This window comes from Lepidothrix coronata, unplaced genomic scaffold, assembly GCF_001604755.1.
Source record: "Lepidothrix coronata isolate B3197 unplaced genomic scaffold, Lepidothrix_coronata-1.0 Scaffold105, whole genome shotgun sequence".
In the NCBI taxonomy this organism is placed as follows: domain Eukaryota; kingdom Metazoa; phylum Chordata; class Aves; order Passeriformes; family Pipridae; genus Lepidothrix; species Lepidothrix coronata.
This window is the reverse complement of record NW_016690285.1, coordinates 1,557,079-1,577,371: the sequence shown is the minus strand read 5'-3', so window position 1 is coordinate 1,577,371 and position 20,293 is coordinate 1,557,079. Positions and strand designations below refer to the sequence as shown.

The window sequence follows — 20,293 nt, the reverse complement described above, 5'->3', positions numbered from 1 at the left end:
GGGGGATCCATGGGCTGGGAGGGCTTTTCCAGCCTCAGTGATCCTGGGATTCTACCAAAAGCTCTGCAGGGTTCAGTAAATGTTTTAGAGGAAGGAGTAACTGGGCATGGGGAGTATTTTGCAGTGCCAGTGAAGTGACACCCCCAGTGACACTTCTGCCCCTCCAGTGAGCGGGAAAGTTCTCACCTGCAAATCCCGGCAGAAACCTCTCGGCACCAAGATATTCCACAGCTGTCCACAGGCACTTGGAGACACTCAGCTGACATTCTTTAGCTTTCTTCCAAGTTTTCCACATTTAAATATGTACCAGACAAATCTTATATAAATTGAAGGGGAAGGGAAGCTTTCCTTAACTCTTTCCTTAGCTCTTTCCTTAACTCTTCCTTAACTATTTCCTTAGCTCTTCCGTAACTCTTTCCTTAATTCTTGGCTTGTTTCTTCTTTTTTTCTTTAGCAAAGTAACAGGTTCTTTAGTGCCTCCTTGTAGCAGGAAAATCATGTTACAGCTCTTATTGTATCTTTAGGTCTCTCTTTAAAAATTATCAGGTTCTTTCCATCTTTCCTGCAGGTCAAATTTTCTAGACTCTGGACTATTCCTGATCCTCTCCCTGTTGTTTTCTCAGGTGTACTCCATCCAACAAAAGGCTCCACCATGACAACACAGAGGTGACTCACTTATTTTCCACGGGATATTTTGGTTTCTGTGAACTCCTAGTTTGACTTTTGCTCCTGGTGAAATTCCCTGCAAAAGCGACAAGTCGGGATTTTAAAATGTTTTAAAATATTACGTGGACAAGAAGATGGTCTAAGGGGGGAAATGCATCCAAAATGAAAGCAGCCAGTGGGATTTGGCAGGTCTAACCTGAAGACATTCACCTGCTTTTCCAATATCTCTTTCCTTGGATGCCTCTGCTCCAGTGAAAGCCAAAAAGTGACACAGAGATGGTGTTTTTTGGGAAAGAGTTGATGAAATTCTTACATTTATGGTTTGGACTCACGAAAAACTCGCTCCTTGTTAACTTACAAACCAGGATTTCTAGATTTTTCACAGATTTGTTGTAGCCAGAAGGAATTTCTAATGAGATTTCCCAGTTTTTCTGTCCTCCATAAGCTTCAGGTGATGCAATTTGAGAAGAATTTGATAACGTGAGATCTCCTTGGCCAATGATCTGAGTGTTTGTTGTCCCAGTGGTAAGTTAATCTTTCAGAGACTATTTTGCCTTATAAATAAATAAATATGTTTCAACCTCCCCTCCTTTGCCTTAAAGTCTGATTTTTCTCAAAATCAGTGCCCATTTTTATCAGCAGCATCAATGAGGCAAGACCCAACCTCTCTGTGTAGTTTATAAAAAAAAGCAAACAAACCCCTCCACGTGAAAGGAGAACAACCCAAAAACATTTGGGAATATTGAGAGCAGATGTTGGGAGAGAAGAATGGATTCACTTATAAAAATCCTGACCATTTGCCAAGTTGAAATATTTGAAGTCCTATAGTGAGAGTTGCTCTAAATAAAAGAGTTGGATCAACAAAAATTTTAAAAATACAGATACAACAGATAGAAAATTAACAAGTGTCTCAGGGATGAGACACTTTAAATCACGTTTTGAAACGACAGAAATATATTCCAAAAGCACAAAATGTCGTAAACAGGGTTTTTAGATGTGAGGCTGAGGACTGGGTAATGTGGCAGGGGGGTGCCAAGACAAACAGGCTCCAAAAGATTGCCAGGAAACTCCTGAAAAGAAAAAACAAGTTGCAGCTCCATCCACTGCAGAGCCAACTGCAACAGCTTTGGGGGGGGAGGGTGTTGGGGAAAATATTAATATAAAACATATTAGTAATAAAAACATATCATTAATAAGATTTTATTAATATTAATAAAAAATTAATGTATGCAAAGGGTCAGATGTGCAGAATTTAGTCCTTTAGGGCCATAGACATGAGTTTTTTCAGTAGTTTTAGAGATTATGTGCTTTTATAATATATGTATTATATTGTTTGTTTAATTAATTGATATATTTATATTATTTATTTGTTTATTTGATACATAATGCATCTCTCTCTATATATAATGTACTGTATTTATAGAGAAAAATAAAAATATTGGTGTCTGGCAGGTGTATATAAAACATCTACACCATAATAGTTTTAATAAACATTGTGTATTAACTCTTTTCACATTGGTGAAAGCAAGGTCAGAGTGGAATCACTGCTGGCCATTCAAACTCATGGAGACAATCCTTGTAAAAAAGACTTTCTGTTCAAACAGTTTGCCTACAAAGTAAACACTTACTTTTGTGTTTTAATAGAAAACATTATATAAATATAAAATATCGACTAAAAATATATAATCATAAATTATAGAAATATTACAATTGGAATTATAAAGTAACTAAGCATTTGTAAGGGGTTTAATCTCCTAGATTTATCATAATTCACTGGCATACAACAAATAGATCATTATCTAACTCCAAGCATCTCATTTAAGGGTGTGAATGAAGAGCTTTTCCATTAAATGAGTCTCCAAAGGGCATTCCCAGCATATACATTTTGAATATTCCATTAATTTTCACCTATTTCACCTAAAAACCCATTTATTTGTCCATCTCAGAACAACATAGAGTTTAAAAATTACTTTCCTACCTTAAGCTGTGCGTGGGCAGGTGGTGAGTCTTCAGAAGCAAAACACTCCCATGAGTTTGGGCACAAATAATTGGGAAAATCTGGCCAGGTCCACGGATTCTTTGGGAAAATTGGCCTTACAAAGCATCATTAAATGTGTCCTGCTCTGTGCTCCTGATGTGCTGTTTCTGATCCATGTTCCTGGTAGATGCATTAAAAAAGGAATTTATTATTAGCCCCGGGGTGGAACTAAACTATGGAAAAGCTGGAAGGCACTGAACTGGCTTGGCCAGTGGCTGCAGCAATCCAGGATCACCCAGGTTGGAAGAGACCTTCAGGATTGTGGGGTCCAACTGCACAGATGCAGCTGTGGAAAGCACATAAAGAGCCTGGGGCAGGTCCTGGAGGGCAGGGAAAAGGGACAATCCCTGAAGAACCAGGAGCTACCTCTGCAGGCTCTGTCTCCCAGTGTTTGCTCCGGGTTCCTGGAGTCTGACACCTTCCAACCCCCTGGGATGTGGAATTATGGCACTGCCAGCAGCTCCTTCCCAAAAAACAGGCTAAGACCTGCTTTCCTTTTCAGAAGGACCCAGAGCTGTGCCCACCATGGGACAGGGATCCCAGGTGGACAGAGGGCACCTGTGGAGAACTGCAGACCAATGCCCTGGATATGGAAAAGGTCAGGACAAACCTCTGCCTGTGCCGTGCCCTGGGCTGGCCTCCTGGAATCCCATCCCCAGGTTCTCCCACCCCTCATTTTGTGTGGTGTGTCAAATTTTGTAATGGAATACAGGGATATGCTTTGGAAATCCAAGTCTTATCCCCCTGGACACTGGGTGGTGGTGGAATGTGTTCTTGGTCGTACAGTCACCTCCGGTCCCACAAAACCTGACCCCACTCATTCATCTGCTTTGCAGTATTATCCTAAATTCCTCTCCAAACCCAAATAGATGGACCTGGTGATAAAATCCTCGACAAATGGATCTCAGCAGTCATTGCTGCAGGCTCCCCTTTCTGTCAGCAACACTCATTTAAAAGGATATTCACAGTTTAGGACAAACCTCTCCCCTGCCATGTCCTGGGCTGGCCCCCTGGAATCTCAGCCCCAGGTTCTCCCACCCCTCATTTTGTGTGGTGTGTCAGATTTTGTACTGGAATACAGGGATATTCTTTGGAAACCCAAATATTGTCTTATCCCCCTGGACACTGGGTGGTGGTGGAATATGTCCTTGGTCGTACAGTCACCTCCGGTCCCACAAAACCTGACCCCACTCATTCATCTGCTTTGCAGTATTATCCTAAATTCCTCTCCAAACCCAAACAGATGGATGTGGTGATAAAATCCTCGACGGATGAGTCTCAGCAGTCATTGCTTCAGCCTCCCCTTTCTGTCTGCAACACTCATTTCCTACCCCACTGCACAGCCCTTTTCCCTCCTCCCTCCTGCTGCTGCCTCAGCCCCCGAGGAAATCAATTTTCCATCCTTCCCTCATGCCACAGTGACTCAAGATTTCACCAGCTCCCTTTTTGAGCCTTATTTCATTTAGTTTGGGTTGATGGATGAGATCTCTGGCACCCATTTCTGTGGAGAATTCCGCTGTGGATTTGCTTTTATCCGTGGGCATAGCCCACATCCTGTGGGTTCCGGAGAAACAAGGTGGTGTCTGTGCTCCTGGAATTCCATGGAATTCCACGATTGCAGCATCCAGGGTGAACTAATGTCCTGGCACTGCCTCATAATCCTGGAAAGGCCTGGTTGCACAAGTTGGCTGGGAATGATTTTATCATGGTGTGGATTATTCCTGCTGCTCATGAGGTGATGCTTGGAGTGTTTTCTCCAGGAAGTCACAACCACCATCAGCATCTTCCCTGAGGGAACGACCTGCTGGATGTCTGCACCTCTAAAAGCTGCAATCCCAACTTTTCAGCTGGTGTACAATACAGAGTTATTCTTTGCTGTGGGTAACATCAAACTTTCCTCTTCTAATCATTCCGGGTTTATTTATCTATCTCTCTATTTATTTATTTATTTTCCATGTCTGTCTCCTTCCCAGATTATCCTGAGGTACGTGTGTTTTGATGGAGCTGTTATTTTCCCTGCTTTACTCCTTTTCAAAAAAATATATTTTCACTGTCAACCTTCTCCTTATGAAATAAAATGGAATATTCTATCCCACAGGAGCACCTCTCCACGAAGTCATTTTTCCATGACTCTTGTCTCAACCTCCTCCTGCTCTTCCCGTGTTTATTAAAATCCCCCCTTTGCTTTGTTCCCAAACTCGGCGCCTTGTGACTGATCAAATTTTATTTTTATAGTATTAATTTGTTTTTCATGCCCTCACTGTGCTTCTCTTACCCTGCCACCTCCCACTTTTGGGCCGTTAGAACCCTCCTAAATAACAATTCCGATAGCAAAGCAACCCCTTCCAGGGACATTCATTCAATTGTGCAAACACATCTTAAAACCTGAGTTCTTTTAAATCAAAATCATGTACAACGTGTCAAAACAGGGGCAAAACAACCCAGCTAATTGCTGGTAAATTCAGAGTCATTCTGAGGCTTCAGCAGCACGGAAATGGAAAATATGAATTCCCTTTAATTTACAATGTGATTGATGTACATTCCTTTGATATTTATCTTGCCCAACAGCAAATATTACTAAATACGACCCCAACTACTGCAGAAAAAAATTACAAAACGGGAATGTAAGTGGTAAATTACATTTCTCGCACTCGAAGATGAAAAGGTAAAAAGAGAATTCTTGCAGATGTCACCAAAAAAGTCAAAAATATCCCTTTTGTCAGTGTGAGGAGTTTTTAAATAGCACTAAAGTGCCTTACTGGGATAGGATTTGCTGCACTTAAAGATGTATATTCAGGAGTTGTATTTGTAAGTATTTTTATTTAAGAGTATATTATATTTATATTATACATGAGTATTTTATTTTATTTATGAATGTATTTATGAGCGTATTAATTAATTAATTTCAGGAAAACTTTGCGCTGTCACAAGCCCAGTGTGGCTGATCCAAGTGACAAAACTGAGATTTGGATCCGAGGAATCTGTAATTCTGGACCTTGGAACGAGAGGATCTTTAAGCTCCCTTTTATCCCAAGCCTTTCCTTGGTTTTACGACCTTTAAGCATCCAAATTCAGCCTCAGAAAAAAATTTATAATTAAAGCTTTTCTTGGGAGCGTTGCCACAATGGATCACCCTAAAAAATTAGGCTAATTTTTGTTCTGTTTCCTTCTTTTTTACTCAAGTTTTCCTAATTTTTTTTCGTGTAAGTGCTTCCCTAGCAGTGAAATACGTGTGAGGTTTGATATTCAGTTTGCAGAACAGATCCAAAGCTCTCAAGCTGGAAGTGTTATTCCAGAAAATCTGTTCTCTTATGTCTGAATTTACCAGCTGCATCCCATTAAATAAAATCAATATCCCAAATTTAGAGCAAGCGATGAAGCTGCAGAGATGAATGAATCATCTTTCCCCAAAAGCTGGTGATAGAAATCTTCCCGAAATTTATCGTGTCTGGAATATGCTGGGCTTTGATGCAACACTTTCCCTGCTCCACACTCATCCTGGGAAAGGCAATTTCTCGGGAAGAGGAAAAAATAATTAGGAAATATGTCTCTTACCAAAATATCTGAAATGAAAAATCAAGATGTTTCACTTTGAAAGAAATATTGGAGCTCCTTCAGTATATTTTTTTTCTGGCCATAATTGTTTTTTACCTAATTTTATTAACAGTTTTCTCCTCCCTAAAACAGTTAGTCAGCTTTTTGTGGTGAAATAATAAAGTTACAAATTCATTCCCTGGATTCTGAAGTTGCCTCAGCTGTGAGGAGCAACACAGTGGATATTTAATGTTGGTTTAACATGAAACCACGAGGATCTGTCAGATCTAAACCAGAGTATCTGGCAATGTGAGCCACTTATTTTAGGGCTGGGCACAGCAAAGTATCTTAAGCCAGAATTAATGCTATAAAAAAACAGTGTTAAAAAACCCCAAAACTGTAAAAATTAAACTGAGCTTTTAAGAGTTAATAAAACTCCTTTGGGAATGAGCTGGGCCAACTGTTGTTGTGTCTTTATCTTCAAAAGGGTGGTTTGTGTGCAAGAGCACAGGCAGAAACTGAAATATAAGTTCATCCAAAAGAATTAAACCTTGGGTTAGTTGGGGGGAAAAAAGGGAAAGGAAGAAGAAGAGGAAAAGGGAAAGAGAAAAGGGAAAGGAAAATAAGAAAAAATAAAAGGAAAAAGGAGAAGGGAAAAGGAGAAGGGAAAGGAAAAGAAGAAGGAAAAAGAAAGAAGAAAAATGAAAGAAAGATAAAAAGAAAAAGGAAAAGAGAAAACAAGAAAAGGGAAAAGGAAAAGAGAGAATAAGTGAAAAAGAAAGGGAAAGGAAAAAAAAAAGGAAAAGAAAAGGAAAAGGAGAAGGAAAGAGAAGGGAAAAGGAGAAGGAGAAAGAAAGGGAAAAGGAAACCGAAAAGTAAAAGGAAAGGGAAAAGAAAAGGAAAAGAAAAGGAAAAGGAGAAGGAGAAGGAAAGGGAAAAGGAGAAGGAGAAGGAAAGGGAAAAGGAGAAGGAAAGAAAAGGAAAAGGAAAGGGAAGGGAAAAGGAGAAGGAAGAGGAAAGAAGAAAAATGAAAGAAAGATGAAAAGGAAAAGAAAAAACAAGAAAAGGAAAAAGGAAAAGAAAAAGAACAAAAAAAAGAAAAAGAAAGAGAAAAAGGAAAAGAAAAAGGAAAAAGAAAGAGAATAAGAGAAAAAGGAAATAAAAAAGAAAAAGTAAATGAAAAAGAGAAAGTAAACTAAAAAGGAAAAGACCAACAAGCCATGGAATTCAGTGTATTTCCCCTGGAGGGCCTGGCTGTGGAGATTTCTCCATGGAGAAGGAAGTGGGATTCCCAGAGAAGGGCAGGACACAGCCATTAATCAATCCTTGGCTTCACATTGGGCCTTTCAATGAGAAACAGGAGCAAAAGCAAATGAATGCCATGAAATATCCTCGGGCAGCCAAAGGGGCACTCGGAGCTCGGGATCTGCCAAAGGACGTCAGGCTCGAGCTGGAGAGACAACCTGCATTCCCTGGAAATGGGACCTTTCCATTGCCAGTCTTCCCAGTTGGGTTTGTTAAAGCTTCTGGAAGGTGTGACTTGGAATATCAGTACAGGACTGACTAAATCCCAGGGTTTGTCTGGATTGGGAGTGAGATGAACCGACCACACCAGTGGGGTGAAAACACTCACCCCAACACACTCAATTCCCATTAACAGCTTCTCAGAAGTGACCTTTCCTCACCATTTTCCAGGAAAATGCCGAGGCCAAAGCTCTGTAATCCTGGGATTACCTCCCTTTCCAGATATATCCCCTGCATAAGCACCTCTCGTGTTTTAACTTGCTCATATTCACTTTTTAATTGATCTCAGCTGCCTCCACAGCTTTCCATTTCACACTTTCCAAACACTCAGTAAGTGTTTCTTTCACAAAGAATGGATTGCACAAAATGATTTTTGGAAATTAAAAAAAAACTATGGGGGAAATGTCAGAATTGCTTTAAAAAAAAAAAAAAAAAGAATTGAGAGACCAAGGTGTTTATTTAAATATTCCCAAAAATATTATCCTGATAATCTTCCTTCAGAATTACATTAATTCAGAATCCTGCTGACTGCAAAGTTTGGCAAGACACAGAAAAGGACTTTGTTTCATAGAATCATGGAATCCCAGACTAGTTTGGGTGCGAAGGGACCTTAAAGTTCATCCAATCCACCCCCAATCCACACCTTCCACTAGCCCAGGTTGCTCCAAGCCCCATCCAACCTGGCCTTGGACACTTCCAGGGATCCAGGGGCAGCCACAGCTTCTCTGGGAAACCCGGGCCAGGGCCTCCCCACCCTCCCAGCCAGCAATTCCTTCCCAATATCCCACCTAAATTTATCCTCTTTCAGCTTAAAGCCATTCCCTGTGTCCTGTCCCTCCATGCCTTGTCCCCAGTCCCTCTCCAGCTCTCCTGGAGCCCTTTTAGGCCCTGGAAGGTGCTCTCAGCTCTCCCTGGAGCCTTCTCTTGTCCAGGTGAACCCCCCCAGCTCTCCCAGCCTGGCTCCAGAGCAGAGGGGCTCCAGCCCTGGGAGCATCTCCGTGGCCTCCTTTGGACTTGCTCCAGCAGCTCCATGTCTTTCTTGTGTTGAGGACCCCAGACCTGGATGCACCACTTCCATATGGGAACTATTTTTCCATGTGGACAATTTCAGGCCATCATTGAGGCCAGGGAGAGGCCAAAAAAACTCTTTAGCCCTGTTACAGCCTTTGCCACGAGCTTGGGACACACCTGAAGCAACATTTTTTTTATTCCTAAGGAATATAAACAACCGATTTCTGTTCATTCATCACGCAAAATAAAGGCACAGAACAATACTCTGGTCAGGCACATCTCCACACCCTCCCTGCTCCTCTCCCTTCCCTCTCACTTACGTCTTCCCAGCACAAATTGGCCTGTACTTGGAATTCACCCTCCCTGCACCACCGGCAGTGCTGTTTGAGAGGAGCATTTCACTAACATGCAGTGATTTACAGCCAGGGAACAGGATGGGGTTGCAGCCTAACAACGAGCTCAGCTGATTCCCTGCTCTTTGTTTGCTTTCCATGGCTGTGCTGAAGCTGTGTCCTGGCCCAGGGCATTGCCTCAGCTCTGCCTCCCGGGACACACAGCCCAGGGAGCCTGGAACCTCCCCAGCTCCTGCTGGAGACGTGTCAGAATCCCTCCTGTGAAGGATGTACATTGGGATAGAGCCTTTATTCCATAACTCTGCTTGTGTTGGAACAGACACATTCACGTGGGGCAGGGATTTGATACCTAAACTGAGTGTGCTGGATGTCCCTTGGCAGGTGGAATTTTCTTCTCTCTTGCCTTGCTAGAGAAAAGAAAAAAAGGACTGAAAAAGGGCTGTGTTTGTGCTGCCCACAGTGTGGGGCCCTTGAAACAACATCAGGGACCTGTGCTGAGGCTGGGTTTTGGCAGGTGCTTTAAGCCCTGTCCTGCTGGCAGCACCACTGAGGGAAGTTGTTCTTCCCCCCCCTGGGCTGGCACAGGATGAGTTGGACTGGACAAATAAGCCAGCTAAAACCAGATTTAGTCAGGACTGGTTTTTAAGCTGGTTCATTTCCCAGTCTAGTTTGCCACATGGCTACAAGAACACTCAGGATGCAGGAGAAATAGGGAAATGAAGGGTAGGACAACCACGTGTTGTTGGTGTCCCGTTGACATCAAGTCCAATGAGCTACAGACTTTGGGATCTCAGAACTACCATCATGAGGATTTTGGATGCTGCTTTTTGAGGTATAAGACATCACCCACAGCTCCTGAGAATATAATAAATGTGAGATTCTGAGCTGTTCCTCAGAACAACCTCTGATTTCGTTGTTGAGGTTTGTAGGGTGTTATTTTCCCAATAAATCAGTAGGGATCACTAAGGATGGGAGGTGGAACAGTGATCATCATTCCCTTTAGGCTAACTCCTGGACAAAACATAAAGGATCGGGACAACTGGGTGGTGAGGTCAAACCCCTTTCTACCAGTTGCTCTGAGCACAGGATACTGGTTGTTCTGGAACATGAAGTCTCTGTGCTCTCTTTTGGAATGGCTGAAAACTTCCCAGGGAACACAGGGAAAAAAGCACTGATAAATGGGAATATGACTGTACCCTGCTTGTGTGATAGTTCCCAGGTCCTTAAAGAACCTGGAATCTTATTCCCTTTTCCCCAGGCACTAATAAGCTACAAAAGCCTGGAGCATTTCCCAGACTCTGCAAATCCTGAAGACAAAGCAGGAGAGGCACCACCAGCCTCTGTTGGGCAGGTTCTGAAAGAAAGCACAAAATAAGCTGGATAGTCATGGAAAGTGATTCTGTTGGAGTATGAAAGTCCCAAAGGTGGCATCAGGACACCTCTCTGGTTTTCCTTATGACAGGTATGATCTGAGCACTTAAATTGCATTTACTTCCCTCTTCAAATCTGTTCTAACTTGAAAAAACCCCAACTTGTCTCCCTCTGAAGGTAATGTCATGAGATTCTGAACAGTTTCTGTCCATAAACTGAGCTGTGGTCAAATAGTTTTGGTACCAACAAAAGGTACCTTATGGCTGTAAACCTTCCTCCAGCTTCATCAGAGTATTTCTTCCTGTAGATGAATCCTAATCATGATTTTATTTTGAAATTTCCAGTTCAGATTCCTGGGCTCACCAAGAGTTTTTCAGGCTCCTGAAAAGCAAGTTTGGAATCAATGCACACTGCTCAGAGAAATCCCTGAGGGTTGTAGAGCTTCTTGTACTCCATGCTGTATTTTACTCCTCAATTTTCCCCTTCAGCTAAACTCTTCTGAGTTATGAAATCCATGCTTTTCCCTTTACTCTGATTCACATGTGGTTAACACTATAAATCCACAACACACAGAAATCCATTAGGATATCAACTCCAAGTCAACTCAGCCCAGTTCAGCATCTCCAATAAACCTCCTTCACCAAACAAGCACAAACACATTGTTCAGCTCTAATCCCAGAGGGGGCCATGTAACCATATTGGCGCTGCTCATTCCCTGGAGTCTGGAGAAATATGGCTCTTCGAGACCAGCTGAGACTTCCCAACGTGACCAAGGTCACTGGAGAACCGCCTGCCACTCTGACATTTCAATCTGAACTCTGCTGTACTTAGGTCATAACATAATCACCTCCTCCTCCCTGGCTATTCCAGCTAAACCTCTCCCTTTTACTCATTAGTAACCGACTCGGTGTTTACAAAGCAATAGTAAACACAGTTATCCATTGTCAAGGCAGAAAATAATAACAACAATAATTATAAACCCTCAAATACAGGGTCAGAGGTTCAGTCACTTATCTTAAAAAGCAGACAAGGATATTTGAAACTGCCATCATAATTACGCTGTGGGTAAAACTCCCTCTGAATTCAGTGGCATGAGGTGATTGCCACGGAAGCAGGGCACAATCCAAGATTCCCTTTGTAGAGCAAAAGTTCCGAAAAGCTTTATCCAGCACAGACCTCCTGCTTTTCACTGGAAGTAGAGTTCCACATCTGCTAAGTGACAAAGTCGGCATCTACTCTTTCCCCCGCTATTTGGCATATTTTGAATTTCTGAGGATTAATTTCTTGAGCAGTCAGTGATGCTTGACTGCAACCCGTACAAAACACTTGGACCAATGAGTACAAGTCTGTTTGCAATTTTGAGGGTAACATTTAAAAAAATCCGTCGGCTTGGTTTGAAAGGAAACCTGAAAGCAATATACTTCATTTTTTTTCTTGGCCTAGGATGTGGACTCTTTCCTTTAATTATCTACATAGAATCATGGAATAGCCCGCAAGGGCTCTGTGTGTCACGGAGGGGACATTTGACGCCTTTTGCCACAGAAGGAAGCCGTGCTCCTCATAATCCAAACATAATCCCAGAGAATTCCAAATGCATAATAAATAAATAGAAATAAATTAAAATTCCGCTTGAGGACGTCAAGTCTGTGTCACTTTATTTCACAGAAACGGGAGGGAGGCTCCAGGAGGGGACGGCCCTGAGGCGATGGCCGCCCCCACCGCCCTCACGCCCTCCCCTAGGGCGCCTTTCCCAGCCCTCCCGCTCCCCGCCTTTTCCCGGGATTTCCCCATTTTCTCCACCCTTTTTTCCCCCCCGTGTCCCGGGGCCCCTGCAGGGCTCGGCTGAGGGCCGGCGGGGCCGGCGCCACCTCCCTCACGGCTGTGGGAGGGAGCGGAGCTGCCCCGGGCGTCCCCTCCGGGCCCCCGGGACTGTGACGGGGCCGGGCCGGCTCCGGCTCCTCCTTCGACGGCGGGAAAGCGAAAGCGAAAGGAGAGATCTGGGGAGTGCTCGGAGGGCTCTGGGGAGCCGGGGAACCCCGGGGTGCGCCCTCAGCCCGGGGCCGGTGTCTGTGGGTCCCACCCGCGAGGTGAGCGGCGATGGAGCCCCCGGGGCGCAGGGGACGCGGAGAAGCCAAGGGAAGATGTTGTTCATTTACCCTTTCACTTGCCTCTTTTTCAGGAAGCGGAACAGAAAGAAGTCCGTGAGTTTTGGTTGCTTGATCCAAAACCGGGGAAGGGATTTCTGGAGCGTTAACTCGATTTCAAGCCCCGCTGGTGAGTGCAGCAGGTTCGGTGGCGGCGGATCTGAACCAAGGGGAGGATTCACCTCAGGAATGCCTGGATGGGTCGGGATGTTGGGCTGCACCTTCTGGAGTGCTGGCACTGCTCAGTGTCCAACCTGGGGGGTTTCTAACCTTAATCTAAGGGTGTCAACCTGTGGTTCTTCTAACCGTAGTCTAAGGGTATCCAACCTTGCCCTGCCCCAGCATCCACAGGCTGGATTTGTCTGGGAGCCTGTGCACCTTGGAATCAGATCTGGATGAGTGGCCCATGAACTTCTCCAAGTCCCTTTTTATCTGCCTCCACAAAATGTTGGCGGCAATGGATTCCAGATTCAACAATATCCGCCTTGTAAAAGTGTTATCATTTGTGTTAAGCAGGTTTCTTAGGACCCCAGGCTGGTTTGGGTGGGAAGGGATCTTAAAGCCCATCCAGTGCCATCCCCTGCCATGGGCAGGGACACCTTCCACTATCCCAGGTTGCTCCAAGCCCCGTCCAACCTGGCCTTGGACACTTCCAGGGATCCAGGGGCAGCCACAGCTTCTCTGGGCAACCTGGGCCAGGGCCTCCCCATCCTCACCACCAACAATTCCTTCCCACTATCCCATCTCACCCTGCCCTCTGGCAGTGGGAAGCCATTCCCTGTGTCCTGTCCCTCCATCCCTTGTCCCCAGTCCCTCTCTAGTTCTCCTGGAGCCCCTTTAGGCCCTGGAAGGGGCTCTCAGGCCTCCCCAGAGCCTTTTTTTCTCCAGGTTCTCAAGCCCAGAACACACAGGATGTTACCGTGTGTGTAACAGCACAAAAGTAGCATAAAGGAGTTTTAGAACAGAAAAGCTGAATTGTTTACTGCAGAATTCCTGACATCCGTCTCTCTTTATGCTTAGGAAGGAAATAGGCTTCAGATATCCATTATCTATCACTTCTGCCTGTAAAATGATACATTTAAGTTTAAAAGTTCTTCTAGCTCAGCACAGCTTCTGGTGTTCCTTCCTGGTATGCTGTTGCAAAAAAAACACCAAGCAATACACCTAATGTTGTCATTTTTTTTCTCCTGGTCCCTCAGGTTTCAATGGATTTGACAAGCCCCCCACTACCCCTAAGGGACAATGGTTTTGTGAGTATTTCCTGATGGGAATAAAATGTGTATTTGATATGTATCTCTGCATGAAGGTTTGTTCTAGGACTGCTAAGTCTGTCTCACCTTCCTCCATCCTTTAGTACCATTCCTCATTCTCACCTCCTTTGTCCTTAGGGAGAGTCACATTCCAAAAGCTCTGCATTCCAGATCCTGTTAGAACTTCCCTGTCCTGCCTCTCTTGCTCATCTCTTTGTGGAGGTTTTTCAGGGGAATTTCCTTTTTCCTGGGGACTCCCTTGATTCGATTCCAGCAGTGCACATGTGTTTGGATGGGACTTTCCCTGGGATTTCTTGTGTTCTCTTGCTAATTTTTTTCTTTTTTTTTCAGGTTGAAAACTGTTGTCTTAGATAATATTTCAGTAAAAAACAGGAGTCCTTTTTCTTACCAGCTTCCAGCTGTTGGCAGGTGCATCCTCCTGCTTTCCTGCACTCAATCCCTCGAGTGAAGGAATATTTTCCCAGTTTGAAGTAACACACAGATGGGGATTCCCCTGTTGCTTAACAGGCATTTGAAACTGGACAAAGGAGCAGAAAAAACACTTTCTGTTTTGCTGTCTTTAGGAAATACCCAGCATCACCAAGAGAGTTCACAAGATTATCTAATGTAGACCTTTTCCATGCCTAAAGTTCATGGTTCCCGTTCAGGTTTTATGTAATCTTAAGTAAAAGGGAGGGATTGTTTCAGTGGATCTCTTTGGATTTTTTTTTTTTTATCTTCTGCAGAATGTTGCAGCCATAGAAACAAAACAGAACAAAGAAGATTTTCTGTCTTTTTGGGCTTTATCCAGTTGTAGTTTCCCCGTGCTTGTGAACTTCTGCCCTGAAGTACTTCCATTCTGAAATGGTTCTTTTATCACCTTCCTTAATATTACCTTTTATTTTCCAATCTCCTTGCTCTTGGAAGAATCCCATTTTGACATTTATTTTCCTTATTTACACATTTTCTTTGAGGAACTGCTGAGAAAGCACAGAGCCAAACATTTGTGGGTTCAAGGGCCTTAGTTCTGTGTGGAAGAACATGAGGGCAACTTGCTTTTATTAATTATCCAAATATTACCCTGTGGATATTTGCAGTTGGATAGTTAGCAAATAATAATGAGTGACCAGTAATCCACTTTTTCTTAGATTTTTGTCCTGCCCAGCCATTAAAATAGTCCAATAATTAGGCCTAAGTGAATGATTTTTTTTTTGGTAAATTATATGGTATGTGCTCTCCTCTGGAGGTTCTAGGAAGATTTAATTATGGAATATTTGACTCCCCACATCTCTTGCCTGCACAGTTAGAGAGAAATGGCAAAATACTCTGGATTTTGATTGGGCACTGCTGTGGCAAAATGCTCCATCCAGCTGCAGAGTTTATTTCTGTCTTTGAAGACTCATTTGTTTGATGTGGGAAGGGGAGAACCAGTGTGTGCCTCTTTTTCTTTGCAGGAGATGGTAACCCCCAATCCTTTTGGGACAGAGGAGGAGAACATGCAAAAACTTAAGGAAGAACTGAAGGCATGGAAGGCAAGTTCTGTAAAACACATGGAATGGTGGTAATTAGCTCAAAGATAAAGACTTTTAATCCATCCTTCTAAAACCAAATCAAACCCCCCCCCCCTTGGTTACAACATGTTTAACGTGTTCTCTATTTTTCTTTCAATGCTTGTGTTGATCTCAGTGGTAACTACTCCTGTAAGCCTAATATTTCCCTAAAGTGTTAAAAATAAATAAATACAAAGGGCTCACTCAAGGTTTTGTTTGTTCCCATAAAGGACAAAAAAAAAAAAAAAAGAAATTAAAATCTTTTTTCTTCTTGCTACCCAGGAAAGAGTTGTGGAAGCTGAAAATCTAAAAGGTGACCTTCTTTTCTCCAATGCATGTGCTGAGGAAGAGTGTGCTAATGCACAGGAGGAGCTGATGAAGCTGAAAGGCTGGCAGGAGAATGATCAGAAGGACAGTATTATATACAGGGACAACCTTGAGGTATGGAGAAGGCTGTTAGGATTCTGAGGGGTTGTGAAGGAGCTGTTGATTAGAGAAAAGAGGAGTAATATTTTCTTTCCAGCTTAAATGGCTTTGCCAGTTTGTGGAATGTACAGCTAGAATGTTCTCCACATTTTTTCCCTACACATTAGCTTTTTCACTGGCAGGTTAAAAACCAGTGCAGCAAAATAAAGTCTGTCTTGTGTGGGTGAAAAGTGACACAACCAGTCTTCCTCTTCCAAGATTCTCCACTTTGAGCTTCAGTTCTGTGTGGTGTGGATAAAATGGAATGAGTTGATTGCACTGCTCTCTGTTTTATAAGAGGTTACAGCACCCAAGGGATCAGCATTTCTTAAGTGACAGTGAGCTGGGCAAGACCAGCACCTGTTTGAGGGGGGTTTTTCTTCCTTGAACTAGTTGTTTCTAGAGCTAATTGGTTCATTCCCTCAATATTCCATGGTGCAGGAGAAGATTCCATAGGCTGACAGAGGAGGTGATTTTGGGGAGGTTTGGTTTGACCTGTAGATCACTGATAAGAAGTCCAATATTACAAAGAATTAAAATATAATTAATAGGTTGAGTACATCCAGGTCAGCATGACCCGAAAGTTGGGTTTGGTTCTTTCATCTCTTAAATCTCAAATGTTTGGATTTTATACCCAGAAAAGGTCGTTCTCATCATCTGGCTTTTGTTTTAACTTGTCTTCAGCTGGTGGGAACTGCTCTGGATGGCTCCAGTGGTTGATGACTTTAAAGGAGCCACCTTCTAATTGGGGATGGCTGGAGATGACAACATCTGCTGTGTTTCCTTCTCATTCTGTCGTGTTCCCTGTCCAGGAATTCCTGGATTTAGTTCCAGGGGCTTTGTGCCTGGTGTGGTGTGGAGGAAGGAGAGGTCATCCCTCTTCCTTGCTGAAGAACATAAAGAGGGAAGGGCAGCAGCATGTCAGAAGCTGTCCAGATTTTGCTGAACTCTATTTTTGCCTTTATTTCTGTGTTTGATTTTGCATTTCCTGCTTTTTGGGCTGCAGGACCAGCTCCATCAGCTGTACAGAGAAAACACTGAGCTGAAGAAAGACATTGAAAAGCTCGAAAAAGAACTTGAAGAACTAAGTTCAGTGCAGGCACGGAGTACTCAGGTAAACCTGGAAATATTTTTACATTCATCTTTTAGAAGGGCAAATTTTTATTTGCTCAGAATCATGGAATGGTTTGGGTCAGAAGTGACCTTAAAGCTCATCTCGTTCCATCCCCAGGGACAAGAGGATGGAGGAAAGGGAATAAGTCATTGTATGACTGAATAAGTCATTATATGACTGAAATGTATAAATACATTTGCCATTATATGGCAAATATAGCATTTATTTTAGCTTTTATTGACCTTGACTTGATTACAGTCTCTCTCATATTACATAAATACATCTCATATTACGTGATTACATCTCATATTACATAAATTACACCTCTCATCCATAACTCAGTTTGCAGCCAGATAAATATTTGTGATGCTGAGTAGATTTAAACTCAGTGTCTTGTGGTGAAGCTGCTTCAGACCCTGGAGCACTCCGAAATTGGAATTTCTCTCGTGGAAATTCCAGCTTTTAAAAACCCGTTTTCATCCCGAATTGGAGGAAATAAAACTATTTTGGGGAATTTACAGTAAAATGAAAACTCTGATCATTTGTTAACAATATTACACTGTTATGTTTTACCTTTCTAAATTACAGTTCTAAGTTTAAGAGATGTCAGTTAAGTCCAGCCTCCTAAATTCGCTGTGGAGTCATTGGACAGGACAAAGCTCCTCTGGAAGGAGATTCAGTGGGACCAGGCACCTATTCCCAGTGCTGGAATTATCTTTAGGAAGAGTGTCTCCCTTTCCCTTGGCAATAGAGGGAATGGAAAGAAGCAGGTTCATAGATAAGATGGGTTTGGAGATAATTGCCAGGAATGCTTTAATTATTCTGGTTATTTTATCCTGACACAACCAGTATTTTTCTTCTACACAGGGTTTTATTTTGTAATAATGACATAAAGGGGAAAAAAAAAATAATGTGAAACTCCCTCAAGTCCATCAAAGCAGCCTTTCCTACCCAACATTTTCAGGAGCAATTTATCCCCTCCTAGTTGTAAAATATTTCTGTATTCTTACCTCTTTTACCAAGATGGCAACACAAAAGGCTGTTTATTAGCAAATGGTGTAAAATTATGGAATCCCAGACTGGTTTGGGCTGGAAGGGACCTTAAAGCTCCCCTCATTCCAGCTCCCTGTCCTGAGCAGGGAACCTTCCAGCAGACCAGCTCTCCCATTGCTGTAGAGCAGTGATGCAACTGGGCAAAAAGAAATGGCAACACCAGGACTCTGATACTTGTATTTTACATCTTTTAAACACCCCAAGTATTCTGCTTCTGCAGGTGGGAATCCCTGTGCACTGCAAAGGAATTTTTGTTGTGTAAAGTCAATTTTAAGTTCAGAGTTAATAAAAGGGAAAAAAACCACCCAACTGACAAAAATCCCAGGAACAGGCAGCCCAGCAAGTCACTTTAGTTTGAGGAGTTGGACCTGTTTTACCAACCATGACATCAATTATGGCTGTCAAACCTTAAAAAAAACCCCAAAATATACGTAGCATTTCGAGGAAGAATTACCGTTGTCCTTCTGTTCTGCAGTAAGCTACAGAAATTATTCTATTCCCTCTCTCAATTCTGGACATTTTAGATTCAGAAAAAGGTGGCAGGAATGAAACTGAAGTTCAGCCACATGGAAGGCATGAGCAATTGTGCAGATGTGGACACTCGCTGTGTTTTTGATGCAAATGTAAAGATCCCCTTCAGGCTGAACCAGAACCAGGCACTGCTGACTTTTGAAGATGAAGAAGGTATGATGCACATTTTTAAGTAGAAAAGTCAATGTTTCTGATGTATTTCACCTGGCAGTGATGTGGTTTTCATCCAGGGATATTTGGAATGAAAGGGGAGAAGTCCAGTATTAATATTTTACACAATAAGAGCATCTTTTGACAGCACTAAAGTTTTACTATTCTATACCCCTCACAATATATTTATATATATATTATATTATTTATATCTGTTATCATATATTTATTATTATTTGTGTTATTTCTTGCTCATTGTTATGAATACATTATAATTAATTATAATTAATATTCTATATAATATAGTTAATTATAATTAATACATTATAATATTTTGCCTGTAACCAAGGAGACTTTATGGAAGATATGGATAGTGGGATCTGGTTGCCTAATTGTTATTTATTTCTTCTTTATTGATGCAAAAGGACATTTTGCTTAAGAGACTGGGGAATAGTTTTGGTTTTACAATGACTGAACAGGGCTTTTCATGTCTGATTTTCCTTAGTTGCCCAGAGACTGATAAAAAAGGGGAAGCACACGGTGAACCTGGACAACAACAAAGTGGATGTGAGAGTGTTGCCTGTTCCACTTGACATGGGAGTCAAATTTGAGGTAAACAAGTGAAATATGAAGCTACAAAAATAGGAGTTCTTAAAAACCTTTGGGTTTGCTTTTTTTTCAGCGTTTTCAGTCACAAAGTGCACCGAAAATTTATATTTTTAGCTCCACGTCACTGTTTCTGGAAGGAAGATCAACGTTTCAAACATTCCTGAGCTGCCCATTCCTGAAGACTGGATGAGAGACAAATTAGAGCTGAATTTCTACAAAACTCAAAAGGGAGGAGGAGGAGAAATAGAAAATGTGACCTATGACAGTGAGTCTAGAAGAGCTGTGATTACATTCCTCAGACCTGGAGGTAGAGTATGGAATATTTTGGTACCCCTGTTTAGGCCAAATTGTCCATTCTGGGTTACTTTCTATGTTAATGTAGCAAATTCGTCCCAGAGGGAGTTAAGTAGACCCCTCAAAGATGTGGCTTCACCCACACATCTGTAAATAAAGCAGTGTTTCATCATAGCCCTTTTTTGATCCAACATAACCTGATCACACTTTATGAGCTTGATTTCTTTCAGAACTTTGTCAAAACCCCGGGTTTTGTTTTGAGCTGCCAGACACTCGGATTGCAAAAAGAAAACCAGGAGAATGTGTTTGATTTTGGCTCTTGTTTCACAACAGGGAAGTTAGGCAGGCATTCACATTGCCCAATTCTGTGAAGATCAGTGGAGCCACATCCACTCAGAGCAGCTGCTTTAGATTTATTTCAGAAGCTTTTGTGGGCATTTCATGAGTTTGCCTTTTTTTTTTTTTTTTTTTGGGAAGTGCCAAATAAACTTTTTGCACAATGCACATGAAGAACCTACAAGTGTGAGCTGGACTTGATGATCCTCATGGGTCCCTTCCAGTTCAGCACATTCCATGATTTTATGATGTATTAGTTTCTACATCCATGTAATAAAGATGAGTCCGTTCTTTGAGGTG

At 42.4% G+C, this 20,293-nt stretch overlaps 2 protein-coding genes across 7 annotated transcripts in view; one reads left to right on the top strand and one right to left on the bottom strand.

Annotated features, from left to right (window-relative positions):
• TNFAIP6 (TNF alpha induced protein 6) overlaps positions 1-12,810 on the bottom strand; it is a 27,001-nt gene extending 14,191 nt beyond the window's left edge. For 2 of the 5 annotated variants that reach the window (XM_017823804.1, XM_017823807.1), the window contains exons 1-2: positions 12,654-12,810; positions 2,645-2,824 (exon numbers count right to left, since the gene is read on the bottom strand). The gene's annotated coding sequence lies outside the window, so the exon portion shown is untranslated. Of the gene's footprint in view, positions 1-186; positions 1,540-2,644; positions 2,825-10,753; positions 10,831-12,653 lie in introns of those variants that run through there. The other 3 variants (XM_017823806.1, XM_017823805.1, XM_017823808.1) reach the window with 3 other exon arrangements.
• NMI (N-myc and STAT interactor) overlaps positions 12,365-20,293 on the top strand; it is a 10,832-nt gene continuing 2,903 nt past the window's right edge. Inside the window, exons 1-9 of one of the 2 annotated variants that reach the window (XM_017823802.1) lie at positions 12,365-12,584; positions 12,677-12,771; positions 13,841-13,891; positions 15,346-15,423; positions 15,724-15,882; positions 16,913-17,020; positions 18,598-18,757; positions 19,260-19,366; positions 19,478-19,670. In XM_017823802.1, the coding sequence (XP_017679291.1) occupies positions 13,847-13,891; positions 15,346-15,423; positions 15,724-15,882; positions 16,913-17,020; positions 18,598-18,757; positions 19,260-19,366; positions 19,478-19,670 (850 nt within the window). In that variant the 5' untranslated portion in view covers positions 12,365-12,584; positions 12,677-12,771; positions 13,841-13,846. The remainder of the gene's footprint in view (positions 12,585-12,676; positions 12,772-13,840; positions 13,892-15,345; positions 15,424-15,723; positions 15,883-16,912; positions 17,021-18,597; positions 18,758-19,259; positions 19,367-19,477; positions 19,671-20,293) is intronic. The other variant, XM_017823803.1, reaches the window with a different exon arrangement.